This window comes from Macrotis lagotis, chromosome 7, assembly GCF_037893015.1.
Source record: "Macrotis lagotis isolate mMagLag1 chromosome 7, bilby.v1.9.chrom.fasta, whole genome shotgun sequence".
Taxonomy (NCBI): domain Eukaryota; kingdom Metazoa; phylum Chordata; class Mammalia; order Peramelemorphia; family Peramelidae; genus Macrotis; species Macrotis lagotis.
This window is the reverse complement of record NC_133664.1, coordinates 216,681,730-216,706,423: the sequence shown is the minus strand read 5'-3', so window position 1 is coordinate 216,706,423 and position 24,694 is coordinate 216,681,730. Positions and strand designations below refer to the sequence as shown.

At 34.9% G+C, this 24,694-nt stretch overlaps 1 protein-coding gene across 1 annotated transcript in view; it reads left to right on the top strand.

Annotated features, from left to right (window-relative positions):
* The window catches only part of NELL2 (neural EGFL like 2), a 193,486-nt gene that overhangs the window by 118,058 nt on the left and 50,734 nt on the right, over positions 1–24,694 (top strand). Inside the window, exons 13-14 of the mRNA XM_074194879.1 lie at positions 1,545–1,670; positions 13,816–13,938. Coding sequence (XP_074050980.1) covers positions 1,545–1,670; positions 13,816–13,938 — 249 coding nt within the window. The remainder of the gene's footprint in view (positions 1–1,544; positions 1,671–13,815; positions 13,939–24,694) is intronic.

Here is a 24,694-nt window from a genome sequence, read left to right as displayed (position 1 = left end):
TTCATTGGCTGTCCTGTATTACTAAAATTTTCTCCTTCCTCACTATTATTTTCTATATGCCATGACTTTCTTCAAGACTCAGTTCAAATTTAGCATTCTTTAAGGGGCCTTTCCAAATCTCTCCTTGATAGATGGACAAGGTGAAAGGACGATTCTCTTAGCTACTTAACTGCCTTAGTTTTGTGCCTTACTCACCTGACAAATTGATGGGCATATGGCCTCCTAAGTAAAATTGTGTTTTCTAGTTTTTAGTACTTAGATTTGTAGAGACCAAAAGGCCTTAGAAAAGTTGGATTAGCAATTAAAAGTTGGATTAGCAATTAAGTCTAATTCCAGACACAAATTTGCTTAAGTGTGTGTTCGTATGCTCACTGACCACCTATCAGGGAGAAGGGCACTCTTTCCTAGAAGCTGAGAGTCATCTTAATATCTCATGTCCTGGAGGAGGGGGAAAAAAAGCTTGTTTGTACCTTATTTTTATTTGTTTTGGGCAATCATTTCTAGCTTAACAATATTTTAGCTACCACAAACTAAATAGACAGGAAACAGAGATTACATTAACATGCTCTGAAATAGAAAGTGAGCCCTTTCATTCCTTGCCATTATAAATTTACCAAATAGTCACATGGGTCCTCTAGTCATTTTCCCAGACTGAGTCCTCATTGACCAAACAAGTCTAACCCTTCAGCCTTGTTACATTTTCAATAAAAAGTGACCATCAGGGAAGGAAAGAAAAGAGGAGTACAATGAAAATGCATGTGAGATAAAAACAAAAAAGAAGTATAGGTTAAGTTTCAAAGTTTTCTCTCTTTTCATAGTTTTTGAGGAAACTTGGAAATAGAGATGAGAATCCCTGTCTGTCAACTTAGTAGAATGTTATACAACTTGAAAAGCTCAGTAAAGGCCTTATTTTTTGTTATTTAAACTTTCCTCTATTGCTATCCTTACTTTTCAAAATTCTTTTTGAAAAATGTTATTGACAATTGAGGAATGACTGAATAAATTGTGGTATGTGATTATAGTGGAATACTATTCTGCTCTAAGATATGATAAGCAGGATGCCTTCAGTAAAAACTGGAAAGACTTACTTGAAATGATGCAAAGTAAATTATATTGTGTACAAAATAACAATATTCTAACATATGTGGTTAACTTTGCTATTCACAATAATACAATGCTCCAATACAACTATGAAAGAATTATGGTAAAAAATGCTACCCATGGAGCAATATATAGGACATCAATCCTGGAGTCAGGAGGACCTGACAAAGCAAATATACTAGCCTCTTTCATCAAAATATAGATAGATGAATTACTTTTCAAAAGTTAGAAAGTATCAATGTTAATGTAGTACTCTTCTTTGTAACTACATAAAGAATTATTTGCAGAATCAAATTCTGCTTCTGTAGTTTAGACATGCCATTTAAAAATAGAAATATAACAATACTTTAAAATTTTATGCCATTCAAATATTTTCCCCAAAATGTTAGAAAAGCCCTAACAAAATGCTCTTTACCATTTTACACCCCTCCTCTTTTTCACAGACATTGATGAATGTACTGAAGGACACCATTATTGCCAAGAGAACACCATGTGTGTCAACACACCAGGTTCTTTCATGTGCATCTGCAAAACAGGATACCTAAGAATTGATGATTATTCATGTACAGGTAAAATATTTTTATTTATAAAACAAACATAGCCATGATACATTTCAAATACTTTCAGGGGGAAAAAAACGTCCATTTCAATCAATTAATAAACATTCCTTAAGCACTTAAGAGTTAGGTGGCATAGTGGAATCAGGAGGATAGGGATTTTAATTCCGCTCAGACATTTGATTCTTACTAGCTGATCTTGGGCAAGTCATTTAACCTTGATTGCCTCACATCCAGGACTGTCTCCAACCATCCTGGTTCATATCTAGTCACTGAAACCAGATGGCTCTGGAGGAGAAAGTGAGACTGGTGACTTAGCACAGCACCCCCTTACTCAAATCCAATTCATGTGCTTGTAATGGCATCACTTCCCTGATGCTTTTTGCATAGGTACAAAGATTGGAACATTGTTTAACTCTATATTATTTTCTACAAAAATCCTAAAAATCATTGGAATCACTTTAATGTTTTAAAATTTCATTTAAATAATATATTTTTCCCTCCAGTTATCTATCCTGAAGTTAGCTCTTTATAAGGCCAAATAGCTGGTTGTATTAAATCAAAATAATTTAAATTGATTTCATTCTTTTTCTGTCTGATAAAAGCTGTAAATTCATTTGTCGAATTATATTTTCTAGTAAAATATTCCTAGGAAGAGTATTAAATCTATGGTTTTTATTAGGTGAAATATTTTCAAATTTATCTGATAATAGAATATCCACTTGAGATTCATGCTTTCTAGTCCCAGTGTTTAAATTTAACAAATCTCTGATGATGTGTTTGCATAATTGCTGTTTTTTCTGAATGTTTGTTGATCTTAAATGTATTAAAGATGAAAATAAATCAAAATTTTTAAGAATGATAAAGGTCTTGTGAGAAATAAATACTAGAGTCTGGGGGGGGCGGAGACAAGATGGCAACAGGAGAAGAGTCTCTCTTAGGTGCTCTCTCTCAAAACTTATAAAATAAGAACTCTAAATTTTTGAGAGACAGAACCCACAGAGGGGTCCAGTGAGACAGTTCTCCAGCCCAAGGTAACCTGGAAAATAGGGGAAAAGCTCCATTCCGCAGGGTTTGAGGGGCACTGGCCAAAGTGAAAGAACTTCAGCCTCCAGCAGGCAGCCCCAGGGCACTGGGAGCTAGCTCACAGCAGCAGGGGCATTTTCCTGACCTACAACCCCAGGAAGCATTAGGTACAACTTGGAAGAGCAGTGGGGAGGGGGGTGACCTCTTCCAGTTCAAGCGCATAAAGCCCAGCCCTCAGGGCACTAAGCGAGTGGCAGCCCAGATTCAGGAACTGGAAGCAGGCAGAGCTGGTAAGCAGGAGTCCCCAGATGTGAGTGCTGAGCCTAGGTAGGGGAGTGGAGAGAGATTGCCAAGGTCTGTCCTCTGTCCCTGGAATAGGACTCTGGGGCTCTGACCACATTCAGATCCTGATAGCAGTCTAGGCCCTCCCCCCATAGAACAACGGGCCCCCCCCCAACCTCAGCCCTGTGGCAGAGTGGTGTGCTTGTGGTCATTCACAGACCAGCAGGGAGGACACAGCTTCACACACTGAGATCCTTGTGTGTGGGTGGGGGGGGTGTCCCAAGAATACTCAAAAGCTCAGGAAGCACCCCAAGAACAGGAACAGGCTGGGGAAATGAGTAAACAGCGAAAAAAGAGGAACACCATTGAGAAATACTTTGTCTATGATCCCAAGAAGGATCAAAACACTCAGTCAGAAGAGGAGGAAGTCCAAGCTCCAGCATCTAAAGACTCCAAGAAATTGGGCTCAGGTTACGATAGAGCTCAAAAAAGATTTTGAAAATCAGGTGAAGGAGCTAGAAGAAAAATTGGGAAAAGAAATGAGAGAGATGCAGGAAAAACAGCAGCTTAGTCAAGGAGATCCAAGAAAATGCTGAAGAAAATACTATGTTAAAAACCAGCTTAGGCCAAATGGATAAAAGGTTCAAAAAGTTATTGAGAAGAATGCTTTAAAAAGCAGAATTGGCCAGATGGAAAAAAGAGGTAAGAAAGCTCTCTGAGGAAAACAAATCCTTCAGATCTAGAATGGAGCTGAAGGAAGCTGCTGATTTTACGATGAGTCAGGACACAATACTTTAAAAACAAAAGAATGAAAAATTAGAAGAAAGTGTTAAACATCTCATTGAAAAAAACATCTGATCTGGAAAACAGATTCAGAAAAGATAATTTAATAATTATTGGGATACCTGAACTCATGATCAGGAACAGAGCCTTGACATAATTTTTAAAAGAATTTCTACAGGAAAATTGCCCAGATCTTCTAGAAGCAGAGTGCAAAATAGAAATTGAGAGAACCCACTGATGTCCCCTGGAAAGAGATCCAAAAAAAAAACCAACCCCCAGGAATATTATAGTCAAGTTCCAGAACTCCCAAGTCAAAGAGAAAATATTACAAGCAGCCAGAAAAACACAATTCAAATACCATGGAGATGCAGTCTGGATCACACAGGACTTAGCAGCAGCTATATTAAAGGCTCATAAGGCTTAGAATATAATATTCTGGAAGACAAAAGAGCTCAGAATGCAACCGAGAATCAACTACCCAGAAAAACTGAACGTCCTCTTCCAGGGAAAAAGATGAACTTTTAACGAACCAGGGAAATTTCAAATGTTCCTGTTAGAATGGCCAGAGTGGAACAGAAAATTTGATCTTCAGGTACAGACTTCAGGTGAAGCATAGAGAGTGGAGGAGAAGGGTAAAATATGAGGGACTTAATGATGATGAGCTACATGTATTCCAGCATAGAAAAATGATACTGATAATACTCATAGGAAACTTTTCATTTAATAGAGCAGATAGAAGGAACTTTTATGGATGAGACACAGGAGAGAGCTGAGTTTGAAGATATAATATACTGTACAAATGGAGTCAATGGCTAAAAGGGAAATGTAATGGGAGTAAGAGATAGGAGAGGTAGAATAGGCTAAGATATTTCATATAATAAGATTCTTTTTTATTACAATGAGCTATTGCAATGATATGGAGGGGGGAAGGCAAGGGGGGAATGAGGGAACCTTTGCTCTCATCAATTGTGGCTCAGAGAGGAAACAGCATATATACTCAATGGGGTATAGACATCTAGAATAAGAAGGAGAGAAGAGGGATAGGGGGATGGGGGATGTGAATGATGGAGGAGAGGGTGGATCGTGGGGGAGAGTGGTAAGATTTAACACATTTTCTTTTTTTACTTCTTGCTGGGGGCTGGGATTGGATGGCCTGTCTGGGACCACAGGGTTGGTGGTTGCTGGGCCTTAGGGGTGGTAGGTGGGCTCAGGGTCTCTTGGCCCCAGGGCTGGTGATTAGTCTGTTGTGCCACACCTTACAACACATTTAAGAAGAGTTACAAAGTGAAAGGAGAGAGAAAATATAGCCTATGGTAGTGGGGAAGTATGAATGGAGGAAGTTACAATCAGCAATGACAACAGTGGAAAATTATGGAAATAGCTTTTGTGATGGACTTATCCTAAAGAATATGATCCACCTGGGGTGGCTAGGCAGTGCAGTGGATAGAGCACCAACCCTGGAGTCAGGAGTACCTGAGTTCAAATCTGGCCTCAGACACTTAATAATTACCTAGCTGTGTGGGCTTGGGTAAGCCACTTAACCCCATTGCCTTGTGAAAAACATAAAAAAAAATAAAGAATTAGATCTACCGGCGACAGAGCTGGTGATGTTGGAACACAGACTGAAGTACATTTTTATTATTATTGTTATTGTTACTTTGTGGGGGGGGGGGGGGTTGCCGGGCAGATGGGGTTGGGTGACTTGCCCAGGGTCTCAGAGCTGGGTGATTGTTGGGTGTCTGGGGCCAGATTTGGACTTGGGTGCTCCTGACTCCAGGGCTGGTACTCCTTCCAATGTGCCACTTAGCTGCACCTATTATTATTATTTTTTATTTTAATTTTAATTTTTTCCTTTTCCTTTACTTTATTGCTGATGAGGGTCTATATTTTTTTTGGGGGGGGAGGTTTTATGTTTACTCTTAAACAAGAATATTTTAATAATGTATAAAAGACATTTGTACAAAAATAAAATGAATATAAATGAATATAAAAAAAGGAAGAAATACTAGCTAATCTCTTTGAAAAACCCAAATATAGCAAAGGATGAGAAAAGTGCAGGATGCATATATCATATGATAGTAGTGATTCATAAACTACATGCCACACATATGGGTCCCAGAACTCCATTAATATTTAACAATTTCCATTTTGATTTAGTTTATTACAGTTTCTAGCTTGATTTGATGTTTTATGAGTCTAATGAAAAAAGATATGTTTTGTTTTTCCAATATATTGTATCATGTGATAATTGTTATCAGTGATTTAAATTGCCAAATAATGATTTTAGGAAAATTTTCTAACAGCCTAACTACTCCAGATTTTCTTCCCAGCATTATTTTAATAATGTAAAAAAATTCAATTAAGTCTGTTTCCAAGTATACATTATTAAAATTGTTTAAAGTTGACAATAATATTTTAGAAATGCATTCTGCTATGGCTGCATCAATTTTTTATTTTTTATTCCAAGGAATTTTTACATAAATAAAATTTTAAGCAATCAGGGTTCCTTAGAGAATTCATGATTAATCTGACCTTTCACTTGGGTGCAATCTTGGGGATTTAAAAAAATACTACCTAAATAAAGAATTACACTGGAGAGAGTACTAAAATTTGCTAACATAAGAATAATTCTTAGTTAGGGAGAGATTTGGAACCAGTGGATCCTTTTACTGCACAAGCCTTTTTGCAAGCAATAAAAATAGGGATTAACATTCCAAAAGACTGCTTGTTAACTGTTTTATCATGAATTTGGAAGTATGAAAGAATATTAATAACTGAATTTGATTATGAATTGTACTACAAAACCTTTTCTTGAGATTTTTTTAATACAAGACTCTAAAGAAGATATTAAATAAGGATAAAGCAGAATTTCTCCTAGCAACTAAATATTTATCCAGGATTTCAGACCTTTTTTAATAGTAGGAACCAAGAACAAAGTGGGTCCAGTGAAGAAAGACAGATTTAAGGCTATACAGGGATCCCCATAGAAAAGCTATACCATACCATAAGTAAATTCCAACGAAATTACTTCCAAGGGCTTTTACTTCTTACTCTAGGCTTAGTAGGATATCAAGGGCCAAAACAAAAGCATTATTGGGTCTTTTTCAGGGTTAAACATCTGTTGTACTCATTCTCTCCATTTCATATTGAGGCTTTTTTTTATGCTTCCCACGTCTAATAATCTGGTCACTTATTGTCTTTCATTCTTGAAGAGGACCAAAATGACATAATTTGGGTACTGTGGCTGGTTTGGAGACTGTGGCTGATCAGCCTAATATGAACTCAGAAAGCTCCATAACACATCAAGCATAAATAGTCCATATAAACATTTGGAGTAGAGATATTTCTAAATCCACATGTCTAACCTTTCTGCTTTGCTCATAGAGTACAACACTATTTTTATGTGGTCATCACATGCTGGATAGTTGTATGAGAATGCCTTCTATATCTCATAATCAATTTTAAAGTTCTTCAGAGAGAGATCTTTGGAGTATTATTGTATCTCTTCTTCTGACCTCCATGTAAGCACTTGCCTTGTGTGAGTTCTCCATAAAATTGTCTTTTAGGCAAACATACTTTTGACATTCAAATAAATGGTCAGACCATTGGAGTTCCACTCTCTGTTACTAGAGTTTGAATGGTTAGCAGTTGAACTTAAGAAAGCATCTTAGTGTCTAGCACATTATTTGGTCTAGCACATTATTTTGTCTGGAGAGCTTTAGAATTTTATTAAGACAATCTAAATGGAAGTAATTCAGTTTCCTGGCATGTCATTAGTATGCTGTCCAAGTTTCACAGGCATACAACAATGAGTTCAAAAACAACAGCTCTGCAAACCTTCAATTTGGCATATTTTCTCTCCCTCGCTTTCCATGGGAGTCTCTCAAAAACTGAGCTAACTCAAGCAATGCATGTGACAACAATCTCATGTATGTGGACATCTCTGGAAAGTATACTGCCTAGGTAAATGACCTTATACAGAATGTTCCACATATGGATGGTATGGTGATGACTGGTAGAGTACCTGTGTTTTCTTGGTGTTAATTGTTAGACCTAAATTAGAACAAGCAACTAGAATCAATCCATATTTTGTTGCATCTCAGCCTCAGAGGCTTCATTAAATTCACAATCATCTGCGAACAAAAAGTCACACACCAACTTTCCTTCTACTTTATTTTCAGCTTGTGGCCATTTCAAGTTAAATAATTTATTTTCAGTGCAGTAACTGACCTTGAAACTGTTTTCATTCTCATTGACTGTGTCCAACAGCATTGCATAAAACAATATGCTAAAAAGCATGGGAATGAGCACACAGCCTTGTTTCATTCCATTAGTAACTGGGAAAGGACAAGACCATAATCCAACAAGACTGTAATCCATCATTGAGAACCCAGGCAACTATGCTACCATCATGAAACTCAACTCATGTACAGTACTAAAGAATTTTTCTAGACATCTAAATTTTGCCATAATTTTTCATGTAACCAATAGCAACAGAGTCCTTTGTTAGATCAATGAATGTTGTGGACAGACCTTACTTCTGCTCTTGGCATTCCTGCAGTTGTCAACCTTTCCATAAATATTTCTGAAACCACACTGGCTACATCAACCTTTTCATAAATGTTTCTGAAACCACACTGGCTCTCGGGTAGATGACCAACTTACAAATGAAATGTCAGTCTATTAAAGAGGACTTTAGTTAAGAAACTTGCTAGCAATGACTAAAAGACCACCTCTCTACCTTGTAGTTGTCACAGGACAAACTATTTCCCTTTCATTTATAGAGATGGACAATGGAGACATTCTTGAACTACTGAGGGATAGCTTCCTCTTGATCAGAAAATTAGTCAGCTTTATTATGAGCAATGGACCCCCCATCTTGTAAATATCAACTGCAATTGAATCAGTGGCAGGTACTTTTTGCTACATGAGAGAAGCCTAATGGTATTCAAAACCTCTCTTCAGTTGGAAGTTTGACTAGAGAGAATTGACTTCAATCTGAGCTATATAATCAATGGCTTCAGCAAAGATTGATAACAGTCTGTTGAGATGGAAGTGTTCAACCCATTTCTCCAGGATCATGTCCTTATCACAAATTAATGTGACTCCATTAACACTGAATAGTTAAGGTGTATCATGGGTCTTTATCCTATAAATAGCCTTCAGAGTGTTATAAAAGACTTCATATTGTTACTATCAGTATATAATTAAATTTCATCTTTCTTCTTACTGAGTCAAGAATTCTCTCCCAATTTCGTTTGATGGAATTTAACACTGCCTTCTTGAGATAAGATAAACTGTTTAGCTGTTAAACCTTGATAGAGTTCTCTCTCTCTCTCTCTCTCTCTCTCTCTCTCTCTCTCTCTCTCTCTCTTTAGCAACCTCTAAGTTTCCCCATTATTATCATCAAACTTCACATTTGCAAGTGTTCTGGGCCACATGAGTAAATGTGATATTGTCATTTCAAATTTCTGAAAGCTGCCTGATCCTTTTTTGTTCCACTGTTGTCAATCATGAGGTTGCTCAAATTTTCCTCCAAGTTAGCTAGGAACTGTTCATGCTCAGAGAAGCATTCTAATTTATTGAAATTAAGTCTTCTGATAGTTGTTTTGCCTTGGGACACTGTTTTTTTGAATGAATTCAACTTGGGAGGATAAATCTATGATCAGAATAGTACTCTGTGCCATACATCACCTTTGTCACTCTCACATCCTGTAAATCTCTTCTCCTTACAGTGATATAGTCTACTAAATGCTAACATTTACTATGAGAATGCATCCAAGAAACATCATTAACTTTAGGCAAGTGAAAGACCATGTAGGTAGAAAGTGACTGTTGCTGTTGATGTTTCTGATTCTATTACTCCCAGTGACCCCTTGGTAGTGCAAACCTTTACTAAGAATTATAAGTTTGTCTTCTTTTGGCACATTGATGATGAGGTTCTCCAGATCTTGATAAAATTTTTCTTTGACTTCATTAGATTTCAACATAGTAAGAGTATACATACTGATTGATGATGGTGGTGTGGGACTTTCTTGCAAGGAGTAATCACATTGCAATGCATCTGTCATTCACTCTTTTTGGGAGGCTTACAAACATGTTGACTAGATCATTTTTGTTTGTATTTTTTTAAAAGAATTAATTGTTGCTTTTTTAACCCTGGTTCATACTCTACAATGTTTTCTCAAATGGTGGGAGAAAACAAAATTTAAGCATATTAGAGGAGTTACTCCATATTTGCCACAAGCAGTTTTACTAACACAATCAAGTCAGTTAAGAATTAAATTCTGTGTGTTTAGACTGTTTATTCATTTGTGCCATAACATGTCCACTTTATAAAATGTGATATAGAAAAAAAGTTTGAGGGAACAGTTTCTGCATCAATCAAATATATACAGTAAATGGACAAATCAGCAGTTTTCAAATTAGCAGTGGTCCTCTAAATAGCCAATATTAAAATCTATATCATAAACAGTAATTATGTATCAGTACATATGAGTAATTATTTATATATTTATGTTATATATCCTTCAGAGTCAAGCTACATGTTCTAAAATCCAATAAAATCCTATTTCTTAACAATTTGGTACTAATATATTACATTTTGAAGAAGGAAAGTATCACTGTAGGAGAGGCTGTTCCCCAAATGAAAACTTCAGTAACCAAGAGCAGGTGAAGGTCCTAGGAAAAATTGTACAATTAGGAGTCTGGAAGAACATCAAAAGGAACATGATTTCAGGGCTTTGTCAACTGCTCCCTAATCCTAGGATTGCTCCACCTAAGCAACCCTAAAGCTTGGAATAGCTCTGGAAGTCAAAGAGTATTTATCTTTAAGGGTCTCCAGAAGAAATGAAATTTCCAATAGCAACAAACCTGTAAATTTGCCAAAGTAGAACTCATTCAAGAACTTCTTTTGGGGGAAGGGGGGATAAAGGAAAATAATCCTTTGATGAGAGATGAAAAATGAAAACAACTTCACAAATAGTAGGAAAAATTTCCAACAACCGAAGTATTCAATGGCATCTTTCTTCTCCAGCATGACCTGTGACACTCTCTATCAGAAGGAAGGGTTCTGCATCAATAAAATAACAACATTCTGATAAAACATTAGTTATACTTCAAGGCTTATCCTGCTTAATCTCCATCATTTATTTGAACAGTTGGCCTCCTGCAAATTTTCAATATGCCTGTCAATACCAGGAGGCATTTGCCCCAAACCTGGTTTGAAATACATTTTTTATTGCCACAGACTACTTTTTTGTGCTTTTTCTTGTTTTTGTGATACCTATAAAGTTTGAGCTTCTGAGAGCTTGTCTTTGTTCTGAAAAATCAAGGTTTGATAGGATACTTAAGAACCTGTTTTCTTTTTAAAAAGAGTAATGGTGGTTGTCCTAAAGCAATCATTATTTCTTTTTTTTCAAAAAACTTTTTATGGGTTAGAATGTTTGGCTAAATCAAATGCAATGAAATATAATAAGGATCTATATAATATTAAGCACTTGGATTCAAAAAAATCAGCTTCACAAGTACATGATCAAGGATGCAAAACTAAATAAGTTTACCTAAAAATAGTTTGAGCTCATAAAATTATTAAGAGCATGAATTGCACAAAAGAAAAAAAATGAGAAGATTCTCCCATCCCACCCCTTTGCTTAAGTGAAAGGACCACAAATGTTTCCCATTGCTCATATTTTCAGACTTTTTTGATATGTTGATAGGCTATGCTAGTTTTTCCTCTCTTCTCATCTTTTAAAAGACAAAGACAAAGAACATATTTGTTCTATGAGATGAAATGAAGAACAGGATGGGATTGGGGAAAACTATGGTGATATAAAAAAGACATCAATAAAAAATTTTAAATACATTTAGCAGATTAAAAGTTCAATAGGGGGTGGCTAGGTGGTGCAGTGGATAGAGCACCAACCCTGGAGTCAGGAGTACTTGAGTTCAAATCTGGCCTCAGACACTTAATTACCTAGCTGTGTAACCTTGGACAAGCCACTTAACTCCATTTGCCTTACAAAAACCTAAAAAAAGAAAAGTTAAATGGAAATCAATCGTGTAATACGGCAGTCAAGAAAGGCATAGTTTGCAAAATTGTGAGCCATAAAGCACCACTGGAAAAAAATATCATTGTTAAATAGCTGGGGCTTTCCTTTTTTTAAAAGGCAATCCAGACCTATCCCCTTCCCCTATTCAACTCTGACCCAGTTCACTTTTCGTGAACAATGTCAGTCCAAGACATAAGTAGTAACTAGATCAACTCAATGGGCTACCCATAAAGCTGCATAGCATAGTCTCCATAGGCATTTTTTCATTTGCTTGGTTTTCTAATGTGTATAGTTAAGTTATTTTCTTTTGATTAATTATGGATTTCAAGTACGCTCTTTGATTTGATATGTCATTCGATATGATCAACACAATGTTTATCTGTAAACAGTTGGAGGACCTCACAGCCTTTGAGAATTCCTCTTCTATTTGGACTCAGTCAATCATCAACCATTCATCATGTATCTTTTGTATGGCAGTCAGGAAACAAATCCAAAAGTGATACCTAAAAATCTAATAAGTAATTTTTCTATGACACACTAATTCCCTAATGATGTTATCCTTTATGTTTAAATCATACCCATTTTGAGCTTAGCTTAAATAATGATTTTCTAGCAAATGACTTTCCAGTTTTCCCAGTTTTTGTCAGATAGTGACAATAGTTGAAATGGATTTTGTTACATTTTCCAAGACATTTCATCTCTCAGCTCTGGTTTCTGATTGTCCCCCAAGCCTTGAATATTTTCTCTCCTTTTCTCTGACTACTAATTTTGCTGCATCCTTTAAGTTCCAATTAAAATTCCACCTTCTACAAGGAAGACTTCCTGAAACTTTTCTTAATTCCCTCTTTTAATTATTTCCTATTTATTCTGAATTGGTTTGCTTTGTATGTAATTATTTGCATGTTGCCCTTCCCATTAGACTGCAAGCTCCATGAGAGCAGGGACTGACTTTTGATTCTTTTTGTAGCCTCCAGTACTTGGCACAGTCCATAGCATGCTTAATAAATATTGATTGATTCAAGAAATTTTATATGATTTTAATATTTGCATGAAACACTGTGTGGGAAGAGAGTTTTTTTAAGTGCCATTTTACTCAACCAATAAAAACAAAAAGAACATTACATTTTCTGCAATAAAAAAAGTGTCACTTTAAAGGTGAAGGAAATACAAGAGAGGTAATTCACTGTTTCAGGAATAGAGTTTTTCATCTGCCCTAACACAGTGCTTTTTCTGTGGAAATGAATAAAAGGGAAATTGAGTAAATTGTAAGTTTAAGAGAAACTACAACTCCTATTCTTAAAAAGAAATAAAATAGTTTTTAATCTACTTTCAATAGGATATGCCTCCTATTTAGACAGTGACTAGATAAGGATGTGCATTTAGTAGAGTAACTGCATAGAAAATTTTCAGAACAATAGCTGTGACCTCAGAATTTCTTATTAACCATATTTTGATATATATTAACCATATATTTTGATCTGGAGAAATCTGGAAATAGATTATATATGCATACTCACTAATCCAATCTAGGTGATTTTGAAGTAAACTATAAAGGTTGCTTCTGAATTTACCACATTACTTATCTTCAGTTTGCCATCAACATTTTATTCTCCTATCTCAGAACTACTCTCTTCCACAGAATTCAGATTCTGTTTTGATGTAATGGAAAATGATATAACTTTTAGAACCATTACAATGTACAATGAAGAGGTGGGGATTTAAGAATAAAGCAGAAATTGAATGATTACTTATCAAGAATGATATATCAGGTAATTCCTATTGGACTAGACAATCTCAGAAAACCTTTCTGAAACTTTCTAGTTCTATAACTACTTGGTGATACTTCATTAAATTCTTCATGTTTCCCCTCTGAAGAGGTTATGAAATAATTTGATATTTCACTGACTGTGTCCTCTCCCTTACACATTTAAGAAAATAATTACTTAAAGGAAGTTTTATCTGTAACTGTTCTTCACACTCAGTCTTTAATGTCAATTTACTGTTTACACTTTCAGAGCATGATGAATGTACCACAAATCAGCACAATTGTGACAAAAATGCACTATGCTTCAATACTGTTGGAGGATATAAATGTGTCTGTAACCCTGGCTACACAGGAAATGGAACCACCTGTAAAGGTAAAGTAAAACACTAAGTATTGTAATCAGTTAATTTTAGAGTGCTACTGTGGAGGCTATATGATATACAAAATAAAGCTCACATGTCATAAAATATTGGTAATGACTCCTTATTGACAATGTTTATATCTATTTAAGTATATACATATCTGAATTTTAGCTTTAAAACATAAAACCAATATTTTAATCAAAGGTGACTCATTTCAAATGACCAACCTTATCTCCCTTCAGAGTAGATTCTTCTTTATAAATGTATTTCATTATAAATCTAGCAAATAACAAATTTGATGGATAACCCAGTGTTGCTAGAAAGTTGAATTAAATAGCTATAGAATATTTTTCATATTTTCTGTGAAGACTCTAAAATATGCATTTTTCTTTATAAAATTATAAATCACTTGCAAATTAGAATAACATGATAGAAAATGGTCTTATAGTAAAAAAGAAATTAAAAAACTTTTGAGTAAAATCAGGTCTTTTTCTCTTCAAATTGATCCACAAACCAATAGCTAATCTTTTGAGTATTATTAATACATCAATAAGAAAAGAATCAAGATTTTTTATTTGAATGAAAAAGCAATATTTTTTCTTTGTCCTGGGACAATTCAAGAGAGATCACATAGGATTAAAAAATAATTATTATTCTTTAGGTAGATATAGAATAATGTCTTAGCTATATGGCATCAGCTAATTCAGTATCCTGATCCCAAATATAGGTTATAAGTGATAATTTTAGCAAAAAAATGGAAATGGAGATTTTTATTTTTTTCATATAGAAATGTGACATCAAAAAGAATATATAAAAATAAATAGTGAATATTTCTTGAGGATATTTATTCTATTTGAAGGCTGACAGCAGTAATCAGAGGAAGATTCAGAATTTGCTGAGTACCCATTGTTTGTGGCTAATTATTAGATCAGATACATAAGAAATGGTTTTTGGTCTCAGGAAGCTTATAATCCAGCAGAAGACTGTATAGACTCAAAGTGCTTAGCACAGGTACTACTTATTGAGGTAAATGTGAAAATACTAGTAAGAATGGGAAAAAAGAGATTTATTTTATTGGTGTGAAATTACTGTAAAAATGAATATAAGATATGGAAGATTTAAGAAGATATGGAAGGATTATAGTATAGTCTCTGCTCTCAGGTATCAAGTTGAGTTTGCTTTGGAAGAAAGAGAGCCATGAAACTTGGTTTAAAAAAACAATGAGGACATTACTGATGAAAAAGTGATAATGTGTGCAAGAGCTTAGCATTGAAAAATGACAAAGTAAATATGGATAATTGAAAGGAGGTTCCCTCAAATGAAATGGAGAATTAAGACAATTAGGTAAGCGCAAGTCTTGATAGAGCTCCTTAAAAACATATTCTTAGAAATGACTATGCAATATAAGAAATAAAAATATTACAGAGTTTGGAGGAAGTGAATAAATAATCAAAATAATGCTTGAATATTCATAGAGTATCAAAGTCAGAAGAGACATCAGAAATTGTTTAGTTCAATTTTATACCTGAGCAGTAGTCTCTTCTACAGGTTTCATACTAGAGATCAATGAAAATCCAATTCTATTCAACAAATATTTATTAAGCATCTACTCTGCTGTTCAAAGCACCAGGCTAAACTCTTGGGATACAAATATTTTGATGGATACTTTAACCTCAAGATAATCTTGTGGTAAGAAGGAATGTATAAAAATAACTATGATAACAACAAAGAATGCAAAGTAGAAATTTTTACCTGAGAGGGAGGGAGCAGATCAGGAAAATATCTTAGATAAGATGGAATCTGTTTTGAGACTTAATAGAAAAGTAGAATGAGGTGAAAGAATTTATTTTAGCATGATAGGCATGAGAAAAATTACCAATATAGAAAAGGAAAATGTAAAAACTAGTGATAGAGAATGATATAGCTATCTGAAATATAGGACACATATATGAAGGGAGCAATATGATGAAAAAAGTGAGTCATAAATGAATTATAAGTGCCTTTATATGATATAATAAATAATTTATCATTTATTTTGTGGCAAACAGAAAACTATTGAACACCTGAGTGGAATATAGGATTTAGAACTTGAAGGAATCATGAATGCTGCTTAGTTTTATCACCAATTCTGCAAATGAGAAACTAAGTTCCCAATTCAAGATCTAAATCCACAACTTCTGGCTCAAAATTCTATGATCTTTTCAAAATACTATGATTCTTTGCAATGACATGAGCTCTAAGAAGATTGGGCAGCATTGTGAAATTGGATTGAAGAAGGGGATGATGCAGTTATAGTATGTAAAGTTTTGAGATTTATTTGCAACTTTATTTCCAATAATCCTATTAGATTGCATGTGCAAGTATGATTATCCACATTTTACAGTGCAGAAATTCAGAGGTGAAATGATTTGTTCAGGTCCATACAAGTATTAATTGTCAAAGTTTCAAACCAGGTCTTTGAAAATCACAAAGGCCTCCAGATTCCCAAACCACTAATCTACATTTGCTTTCCTGAAGTTAAGAGAAGCCAGGTGGGTCTTACAATAATCTAGGTGAGTAGAAATGGGGGTCTGAACTATGGTGGGTGCAGTAATTTTATGAAAAAATGAATTAAGCCAATCAATAAACAAATATTTATTAAGCACTGTGAAATACCGTGCTACATAAATGGAAGCAAAATGAGACAGTCGCAGATCTTCATCTACCAGGGTGATACAATACATTTGCAGATATTATAGAGGTATAATTAGCAGTACCAAGATGGTGGCATGAAGGGAAGAATTCCCAGAAACTGTCCCCCAGAAAAACCCCAAATGTTATAAAATTATGACTCTAACTAAATTCTAGAGTGGTATAACCCACAGAAAGACTGAGTGAAACAATTTTCCAGCCCAAGACAATATGGTAGATCTGTGGTACAGGTCTATTCTACCAGATTCAGGGTTGGGAAAAGCTGCAGCACAACTCAGGCCACAGCCAGGCAGCACTGGAGCAAATGAATTCCAGTCTTCCAGGAATAGCCCACAGGGCATCTGTATCCCTGAGGGTGCCAGAGTTCATGGCAGCGGGAGCAGTATTCAGATCTCCCAACCCAGGGAATCACCAAAGCCAACTAGAAAGGTAAACAGGAAAACTTTACCAGAGTGGTCATGGAGCCCAGTACAGCTTAGACCTCAGCACAGACCCCACACAGGGAAACAGAAGCAGGTCCATGGAATCACCCAGCAGAGAGTCACTGGGCAGTTGCTTCAGTCCACAGATGGTAAGAGGGTAGGGGTATGGCAGTCCAGGTCTCTCTACTCTCCCTGTGATAGGATTCTGTTGCTTCGTTCATACTCAGATATGGTTGCAGTCTAGAGCCTGCTATAGCCATAGTAGAGCAGGGACCCTCCTCACAGCTCCAGGGCAGAGGGGAGTACTTGTGTGAACCCACAGATCAGAGCACAGACCAGGAGAGCAGTCAGAGACTTTCATAAGGCATTGAAGGAATTGAAGTTTTTGGAAAGATGTCCCCCAAACACTCAAAAGCTTGGAAAGCACATCAAAACTAGGTCATAGGCTGGGGAAATAAGTAAATGGGGAAAAAAAGAATATATACATAGAAAATTACTGTGGTCACATGGAGGATCAAAACACATACTCAGAAGACAACAAAATAAAAGATTCTGTATCCAAAACCTCCAAGAAAAATAAGAATTGGTATCAGTCTCTGGAAGAGTTCTAAAAAATTTTTGAAAATCAAGTAAGGGAGGTAGAGGAAAAATTGGGAAGAGAAATGAGAGTGATTCAGGAAAATCATGAAAACCATGTCAACAGCTTGATCAAGGGAATACAAAAAAAACTTGAAGAAAATAACATGTTAGAAAACCAGTTTAGGTCAAATGGAAAAAGCAGTCCAAAAGGTCAATGAGAAGAAGAATGCCTTAAAAAGCAAAACTGGTCAGTTGGAAAAGGAGATAAAGAAAACTCTCTGAAAAAAACAACTCCTTCAAATATAGAATAGAGCTAAGAGAAGCTGATGACTTTTTGAGAAAAAACAAAACCAAAAGAATAAAAACTAGAAGAAAATGTGAAATATCTTATAGGAATATCTTATAGGAAAAGCAAGTAACTTGGAAAACAAATCCAGAAGAGATAATTTTAAAATTATTGGGCTACCTGAAAGTAATGACCAGGAAAATAACCTTGACTCCATTTTTAAAGAATTGCTTCAGGAAAATTGTCCGGATATACTAGTAGTGGAGGGTAAAACAGAAATTGAGAGAATCCGTTGATCACTTCCTGAAAGAAATCCCCCCCACCAAAATAAACCTCCCAAGAATATTATAGCCAAATTCCTGAACACCCAAGTCAAAGAGAAAATATTACAAACAACCAGAAATAAACAAATCAAATATCACGATGCCTTGGTCAAGATTACAGAGGACTTAGCAGCATCCATATTAAAGGCTCATAGGGCTTGGAATATGATATTCTGGAAGGCAAAAGAGCTTGGATTACTGTTTGTAATCCTACATGGAAAGATGATACTGATAACTCACATGAACATTCTCATTTATTAGAGCAATCAGAAGGAGCATATATAGATTAAAGGCACAGGAGAGAACTGAATATAAAGGTATAAAATATTATAAAGATGGAGTCAATGGCCAAAAAAAGGAATGTACTAGGAGAAAGGGATAAGAAAGGTAGAATGGGCTAATAAAAGCTTTTGCAATGGAATGGAAAGTGAAAGGGGGGGGGAGTGAATGATCCTTCATTCTCATTGGAAATGGCTCGTAGAGGAAACAACAGCAATCAATATGGTATAGAAATCTATCTTATCCTTGAGGAAAAAAGAAGAGGAAGGAGATGGGAGAAAGGGGATGAGGGGCATTGTAGAGGTAAGGGAAGATCATGGGAAAGCGTAGTCAGAGACAACACATTTTTTTTTTGCAGGGTGGTGGGGTTGGGTGACTTTTCCATGGTCATGGGACTAGGTTATTGTTGGGTATCTCAGGCTAGATTTGGGCCTGGGTCCTCCTGACTCCAGGCCTGGTGTCTGTTGTCCCACTTGGCTGCCCCACAGCACACTTTTGGGGAGAGACAAAGTGAAAGGAGAGAGAGAATACAATAAATGGGAGTAGAGAGGATTAGATGGAGGGAAATACAGATAGCAGTAGCAACTGTGGGAAAAATATTAAAGCAACTTCTTTGACTGACTTATGATAAAAATGTGATCCATCCCAGAGATAGAACCAATGTTATATGAAAATAGACTGAAGTACAGTTTTTTCTTTTTCTCTCACTTTATTTTTCCTGGGATTTCCTTGTCTTTGTTGGGGGGAGGGGAGATTTTGTTTATTTTTGCAACAAGACTATTTTTGCAGTGTGTAAATAAATAAATTTTAAAAAATTTATAAGACTTGGAAAGAGCCTGGGTCAAGTATAAGGGAAGAGTCCAATAACTCCAAGTTAAATGACCCTAAGTGGCTAGGAGAATGCTAATGCTTTCAAATGAAAAAGAGAAAGAGAGAAAAAGGATATTCTACAGAAAAGATAATGAGCTTAATTTTGTACTTTCTGAGTTTGGAGAAATCCAACAGTAAATTAGAAATCTGAGGCTTGCATTTGGGAGGAGAGGATTAGATAGAACTAGTGTTGTGGCAGTCATCTGCAGAAAATTAATTGATATTTGATGATTTGGGAATCAATAAGATAATCAAGAAAAAGAATCTACATTCCATAGAATATACAATCTTCAAATTACAAACTGTATAGGATGTTATTCTACAGAAGATGCAATCTACAACCTACAGAAAAGAAGAGTGTCAAATGTAGAATCTTGTAGATATCAACAATTTAAAGTTCATAAGGAAATTCAGAAAAAGAAACAAAGAAGTCATATCACAGAAGAGACAGTTAAGGGAAGGACATTAAGTTCAATCAAGAAGGAAGGACATTGAAGGTCACATATGTTCATTGATGGCAAGTAATATGATTTTTGTCATTATATCCAGTGCCTAGCAGAGTTCTTTGCCCAATGTAGTTGTGGTTTAGTGTCAGTTGCCATAGGGAGACAGAAGATAAGGACAAAAACAAATCATCTCATTTAGTAATAAAAGACTCACTGATAAAGGAATCAGGTCTTAAAGCATGTTGTTAATTACATTATTTGTGGTGGGGATCAATGATGGATTTAATCAAAAGGTCTGGCCTATGTTCCATATCCTTAACTCTGAAAATCATTTGTCATTGATTTGTCATTTCTTGTCATTCCCCAGGCCTGCTGAACCTCTTCCCTTAGTGGTGATTTTGTTTTTGAAGTTACTCACTTGAGAAGTAGCTTATTTAGGCTTAATTATTTGAATTTGTCACAAGAAGCAAGATACTTATAATTTCTCTATTTGTCCTAGTTTAGAGGTTTAATCACTTCAATATAACACATTTTGAATCTATTGATCCTTTGACCTGTAATTCTTGTCACCTATTCATTCTTCAAATCTAGATAATCATACTATCTAAGAGATAGCATAATGTAGAAACTACCCATCTTTTCTGTTCTGTCTTCTGCACTTCACTCTCCTTCACAAGGAAAACAGCAGCAGTGAGAATTGAGCAGTTCTTACTTTTCTTGGTTTTAATTAACAAGTGATCATAGAAATTATTTCTTCTCTTTTATATATTATTTCTAAAACCAAAAGACTATCTTTTGCTTGTCCTTAAGTTTTCTCATCAGCCTTAACTTAGGTGGTCCAATGAATAGGACATTGACTTGAAGTCAGGAAGACCTGAATTCAAATGCAACTTCAGAAACTTAAACTATCTTTGCTTCAGTTTCCTCATCTTTAAAATGAAGATAAGAGCACCTACATCCAAGGGTTGTTTTAAGGCTAAATGAGATGATAATATTGTAGAGTATGATTTAAACCTTAAAATGCTATGTGAATGGTAACTATTATTTTTTTTGCTAATAATTTCGGTGCTCTGATATATTTACTTGAAATATATGATGATTTTGTATTCATATTACATGCACTTGCTTTCATCTTCTATTCCTTTAAAAAATATAAATTGGATTATGAGTTCCCTTTGCTTGCACAATGGCCCACTTCTTTCCTTCTTCATAGAAATTTCAAATATTGATTGGAATAAAAAGCTTAGATGAGAAGAGGAAGTCTAAAATTTTCCAGTAATATACATATTTCATTCACTGAATGTGCTGATGAGAATACACAGAGTTGGTGAATGAGGAGAAAAGAAAAGATTTGGAATAGTCCATTGGAAAGGCTATAATAGAGAATCAATAAAAATGTGAATAAAAATATCACTGTATGACAGTTATTATTCAAAGTTAAATAGTACAGATTTTCAAGGATTGTTTGCATGATTCCTGGAGTTCCTCTAGGATCATTTCACAGATCATGAATGAAGCAGATGAAGGAAATGGTAATAAAAACTAATATTCATATAATACTTTAAAGATTTCCTCACCATATCATTTGTAGATAGATAGTATAAGCATTATCAACATTTAAAGATGAGGAAACTGAGAGTAAAGTAACTTGTTCAAGATAAAACCGCTATTATCAAATCTGGGATTTAATTTCAGGCTTTTGAGGGTTTTTTTGACTGCAAGTCAACTCTTTTGCTACATTTTGCTATCTCTTAGATAATATGATTATCTAGATTTGAAGGATAGATAGGTGAAAATAATTAAAGGTCAAAAGGATCAATAGATTCAAAATGTATTATTTTAAGTGGGTAAACCTCTAGATTGGGGAATGAAAATTGTCTCTTTTTATATTTTATTTATTTTTTCCAATAACTTGCAAAGGTAGATTTCTACATTCAGCCTTTTGTAAGCTTTTGAGATACATAGTTTTCAGGCATCCTCCCCATGGCAGCAAATCATCTGATATAGGCTGTATGTGTATGTTTAGCATATGTCCATATTGGAAATGTTGTGAAAGAGGAATTAGAATTAAAAGGGGAAAAACATGAAAAAGAAAAAAATGTAAGCAATTTTTTGATTGATAACTTTATTTTATTATTTTAGAAAAATTTTATTTGAGTTTTACAATTTCCCCCCATTCTTGTTTCCCTCCCCCCACCCCCACAGAAGGCATTCTATTAGTCTTTACATTGTTTTCATGATATATATTGATCTCAGTTGAATGTGATGAGAAAGAAATCATATCCTTATGGAAGAAAAATAAAGTATAAGAGATAGCAAAATTACATAATAAGATAATGGGTTTTTTTTTCTAAATTGGAGATCTTTGGTCTTTGTTCAAACTCCACAATTCTTTCTCTGGATACAGATGGTATCCTCCATCACAGATAGCCCAAAATTGTCCCTGATTGTTGCACTGATGGAATGAGCAAGTCCATCAAGGTTGATGATCACCCCCATGTTGCTGTTAGGGTGTACAATGTTTTTCTGATTCTGCTCATCTCACTCAGCATCAATTCATGCAAATCCTTCCATGCTTCCCTAAATTCCCATCCCTCCTTGTTTCTAATAGTGTTCCATCATATACATAAACCACAGTTTCTTAAGTCATTCCCCAACTGAAGGATATTCACTTAATTTCCAATTCTTTGTCTCCACAAACAGGGCTGCCATGAATATTTTTGAACAAGTGATGTTTTTGCCCTTTTTCATCATCTCTTCAGGGTATAGACCCCATAGTGGTATTGATGGATCAAAGGGTATGCACATTTTTGTTGCCCTTTGGGCATAATTCCAATTTGTTCTCCAGAAAGGTTGGATGAGTTCACAGCTCCACCAACAATATATTACTATAAGAAATGTTTGAAAAGTGAACATAGCATATGCTTTCTTCTGCTTTCAAGCTCCATAATTTATTTCCTGTGGACATGGATGTCATTTTCCATAACAGTTCTCTCAAGATTAGCCTTGATCACTCTTTCCATGATTTTTTAAAATCCAACTGCTCAAGATTTCTTATAAAATAATAGAATTCCATCATGTTCATACACCATAACTTGTTAAGCTGTTCTTCAATTGATAGGCATCTCTTTAATTTCCAATTCTTTGCCACTATAAAAAAAAAGAGAATGCTATAAATATTTTTGTACATGTGGGCCTTTTCCTCTTGTTTATGATATCTTTGGGTTACAGACCTAGTAGTAGTAGTAGTATTGCTGGATCAAAGGGTATGAACAGTTTTAAGGCTCTTTGGGAAGAGTTTCAGATTGTTCTCCAGAATGGTTGAATCATTTCATAGCATATTAGTGTGTCTCAATTTTCCCACACCCTCTCCATCATTGATCATTTTTCCCTATTTTTGTCATTTTAACCAATCTGATAAGTATGATGTTAGACCTCAGAGTTGTTTTAATTTGCATTTCTCTTACCAATAATGATTTTAGAATATTTTATGACTCTAGTTTTTATTTCTTTATCTGAAGAGTATCTCTTCATATCCTTTGACCATTTATCAATTGAAGAATGACTTGTATTCTTATAAATTTCACTCAGTTCTCAATACATTTTAAAAAATGATTTATCAGAAACACTAGCTATGAATTGTTTCACAGCTTTCTGCATTCTTTCTAATTCTGGTTTTGTTTGTGAAAAAAATTTATTTAATGTAGTCAAAATTCTCCATTTAAATTTTTTACTAATCTCTTCTTTGGTCATAAACTTCTCCCCACTCCCTATATCTGACAAATAGACTATTCATTGTTCTCCTAATTAGCTTATGCTATCACCTTTATGTCTTAATCCTGTCCCCATTTTGACCTTATCTTGGATGAAGGAAAAATGATTCTTGAACAGTATTGAATAGAATTGGGAGGTGAAAGAGGAATGGAGGAACCAAACATCATGAGGAGAGGAAAGAATTGGCATTAGGGGAACTGTGGAGTGAAAAGCAAAAAGAAAGGAGAAAGATCAATAAGAGAATTTTGGATTTAGTGGTTTTGTAGTTGAAGTAATTTCAAATGATGTCAAAGTCAAAGTATTTTTACTCTGATATTTGGCAAAAGGTGAATGGAAATGACTGTCATAGGAACTGAGGAGTTAAAAAAAATCTCTGAGGACTAGGTGTTAAAGGATAGAGATTTTGATTTCAACCAGGAAGATGAACTGGAAAGAGTAAGAGAAGCTGACTGATGCAGACTTCAAAATTATCAAGAAAATTTGGAGAATGGATCAGTAGATGATAATATTAAAGATCTGGAAAAGACAAAATGAACTTCAAATGAGAAATTGATTCTTGCTATTCTATTAGTTGGAGCTGGTAGAGTTGGCTACCCAGTTAAATTTTGGCAATGAGACAGACATTAAAGATCTGACATTATCTAGCATTTATGTACTATTTAATGTTTTCAAAGTGTTTTACATTCCTTATTTTATACTTACAAAAATCCTGGGAGGTGTGTACAATTATCCTCATTTCAAAAATGGATAAATTGAGATTCAGGGAATTCAAGTGACTTTGTTCAAGCTCACAAGGCTAATAAGTACATATTTCAACATTTGAATTCAGATCTTTCTGACACCAGTCCAATTCTCTGTCCGTTCTAACACCTAGCTAAAATTTTAGAGCAATAAAGTAAGAATGTGAGACTACATCAGAATGTAATGAAATGACATTTTCATTTGAAATTGTCCTAGATCATCCTAAACCTAAGGTATGCCTAAATGGCTTGATCACTTTTAGAGGCTTCTTAACAAACACAAATAAAAAACATGATTTTAAGATAAGCTCTATTGCATTCAAATTGCTTCTCAAAAGTATTTAATAAATTCATAAT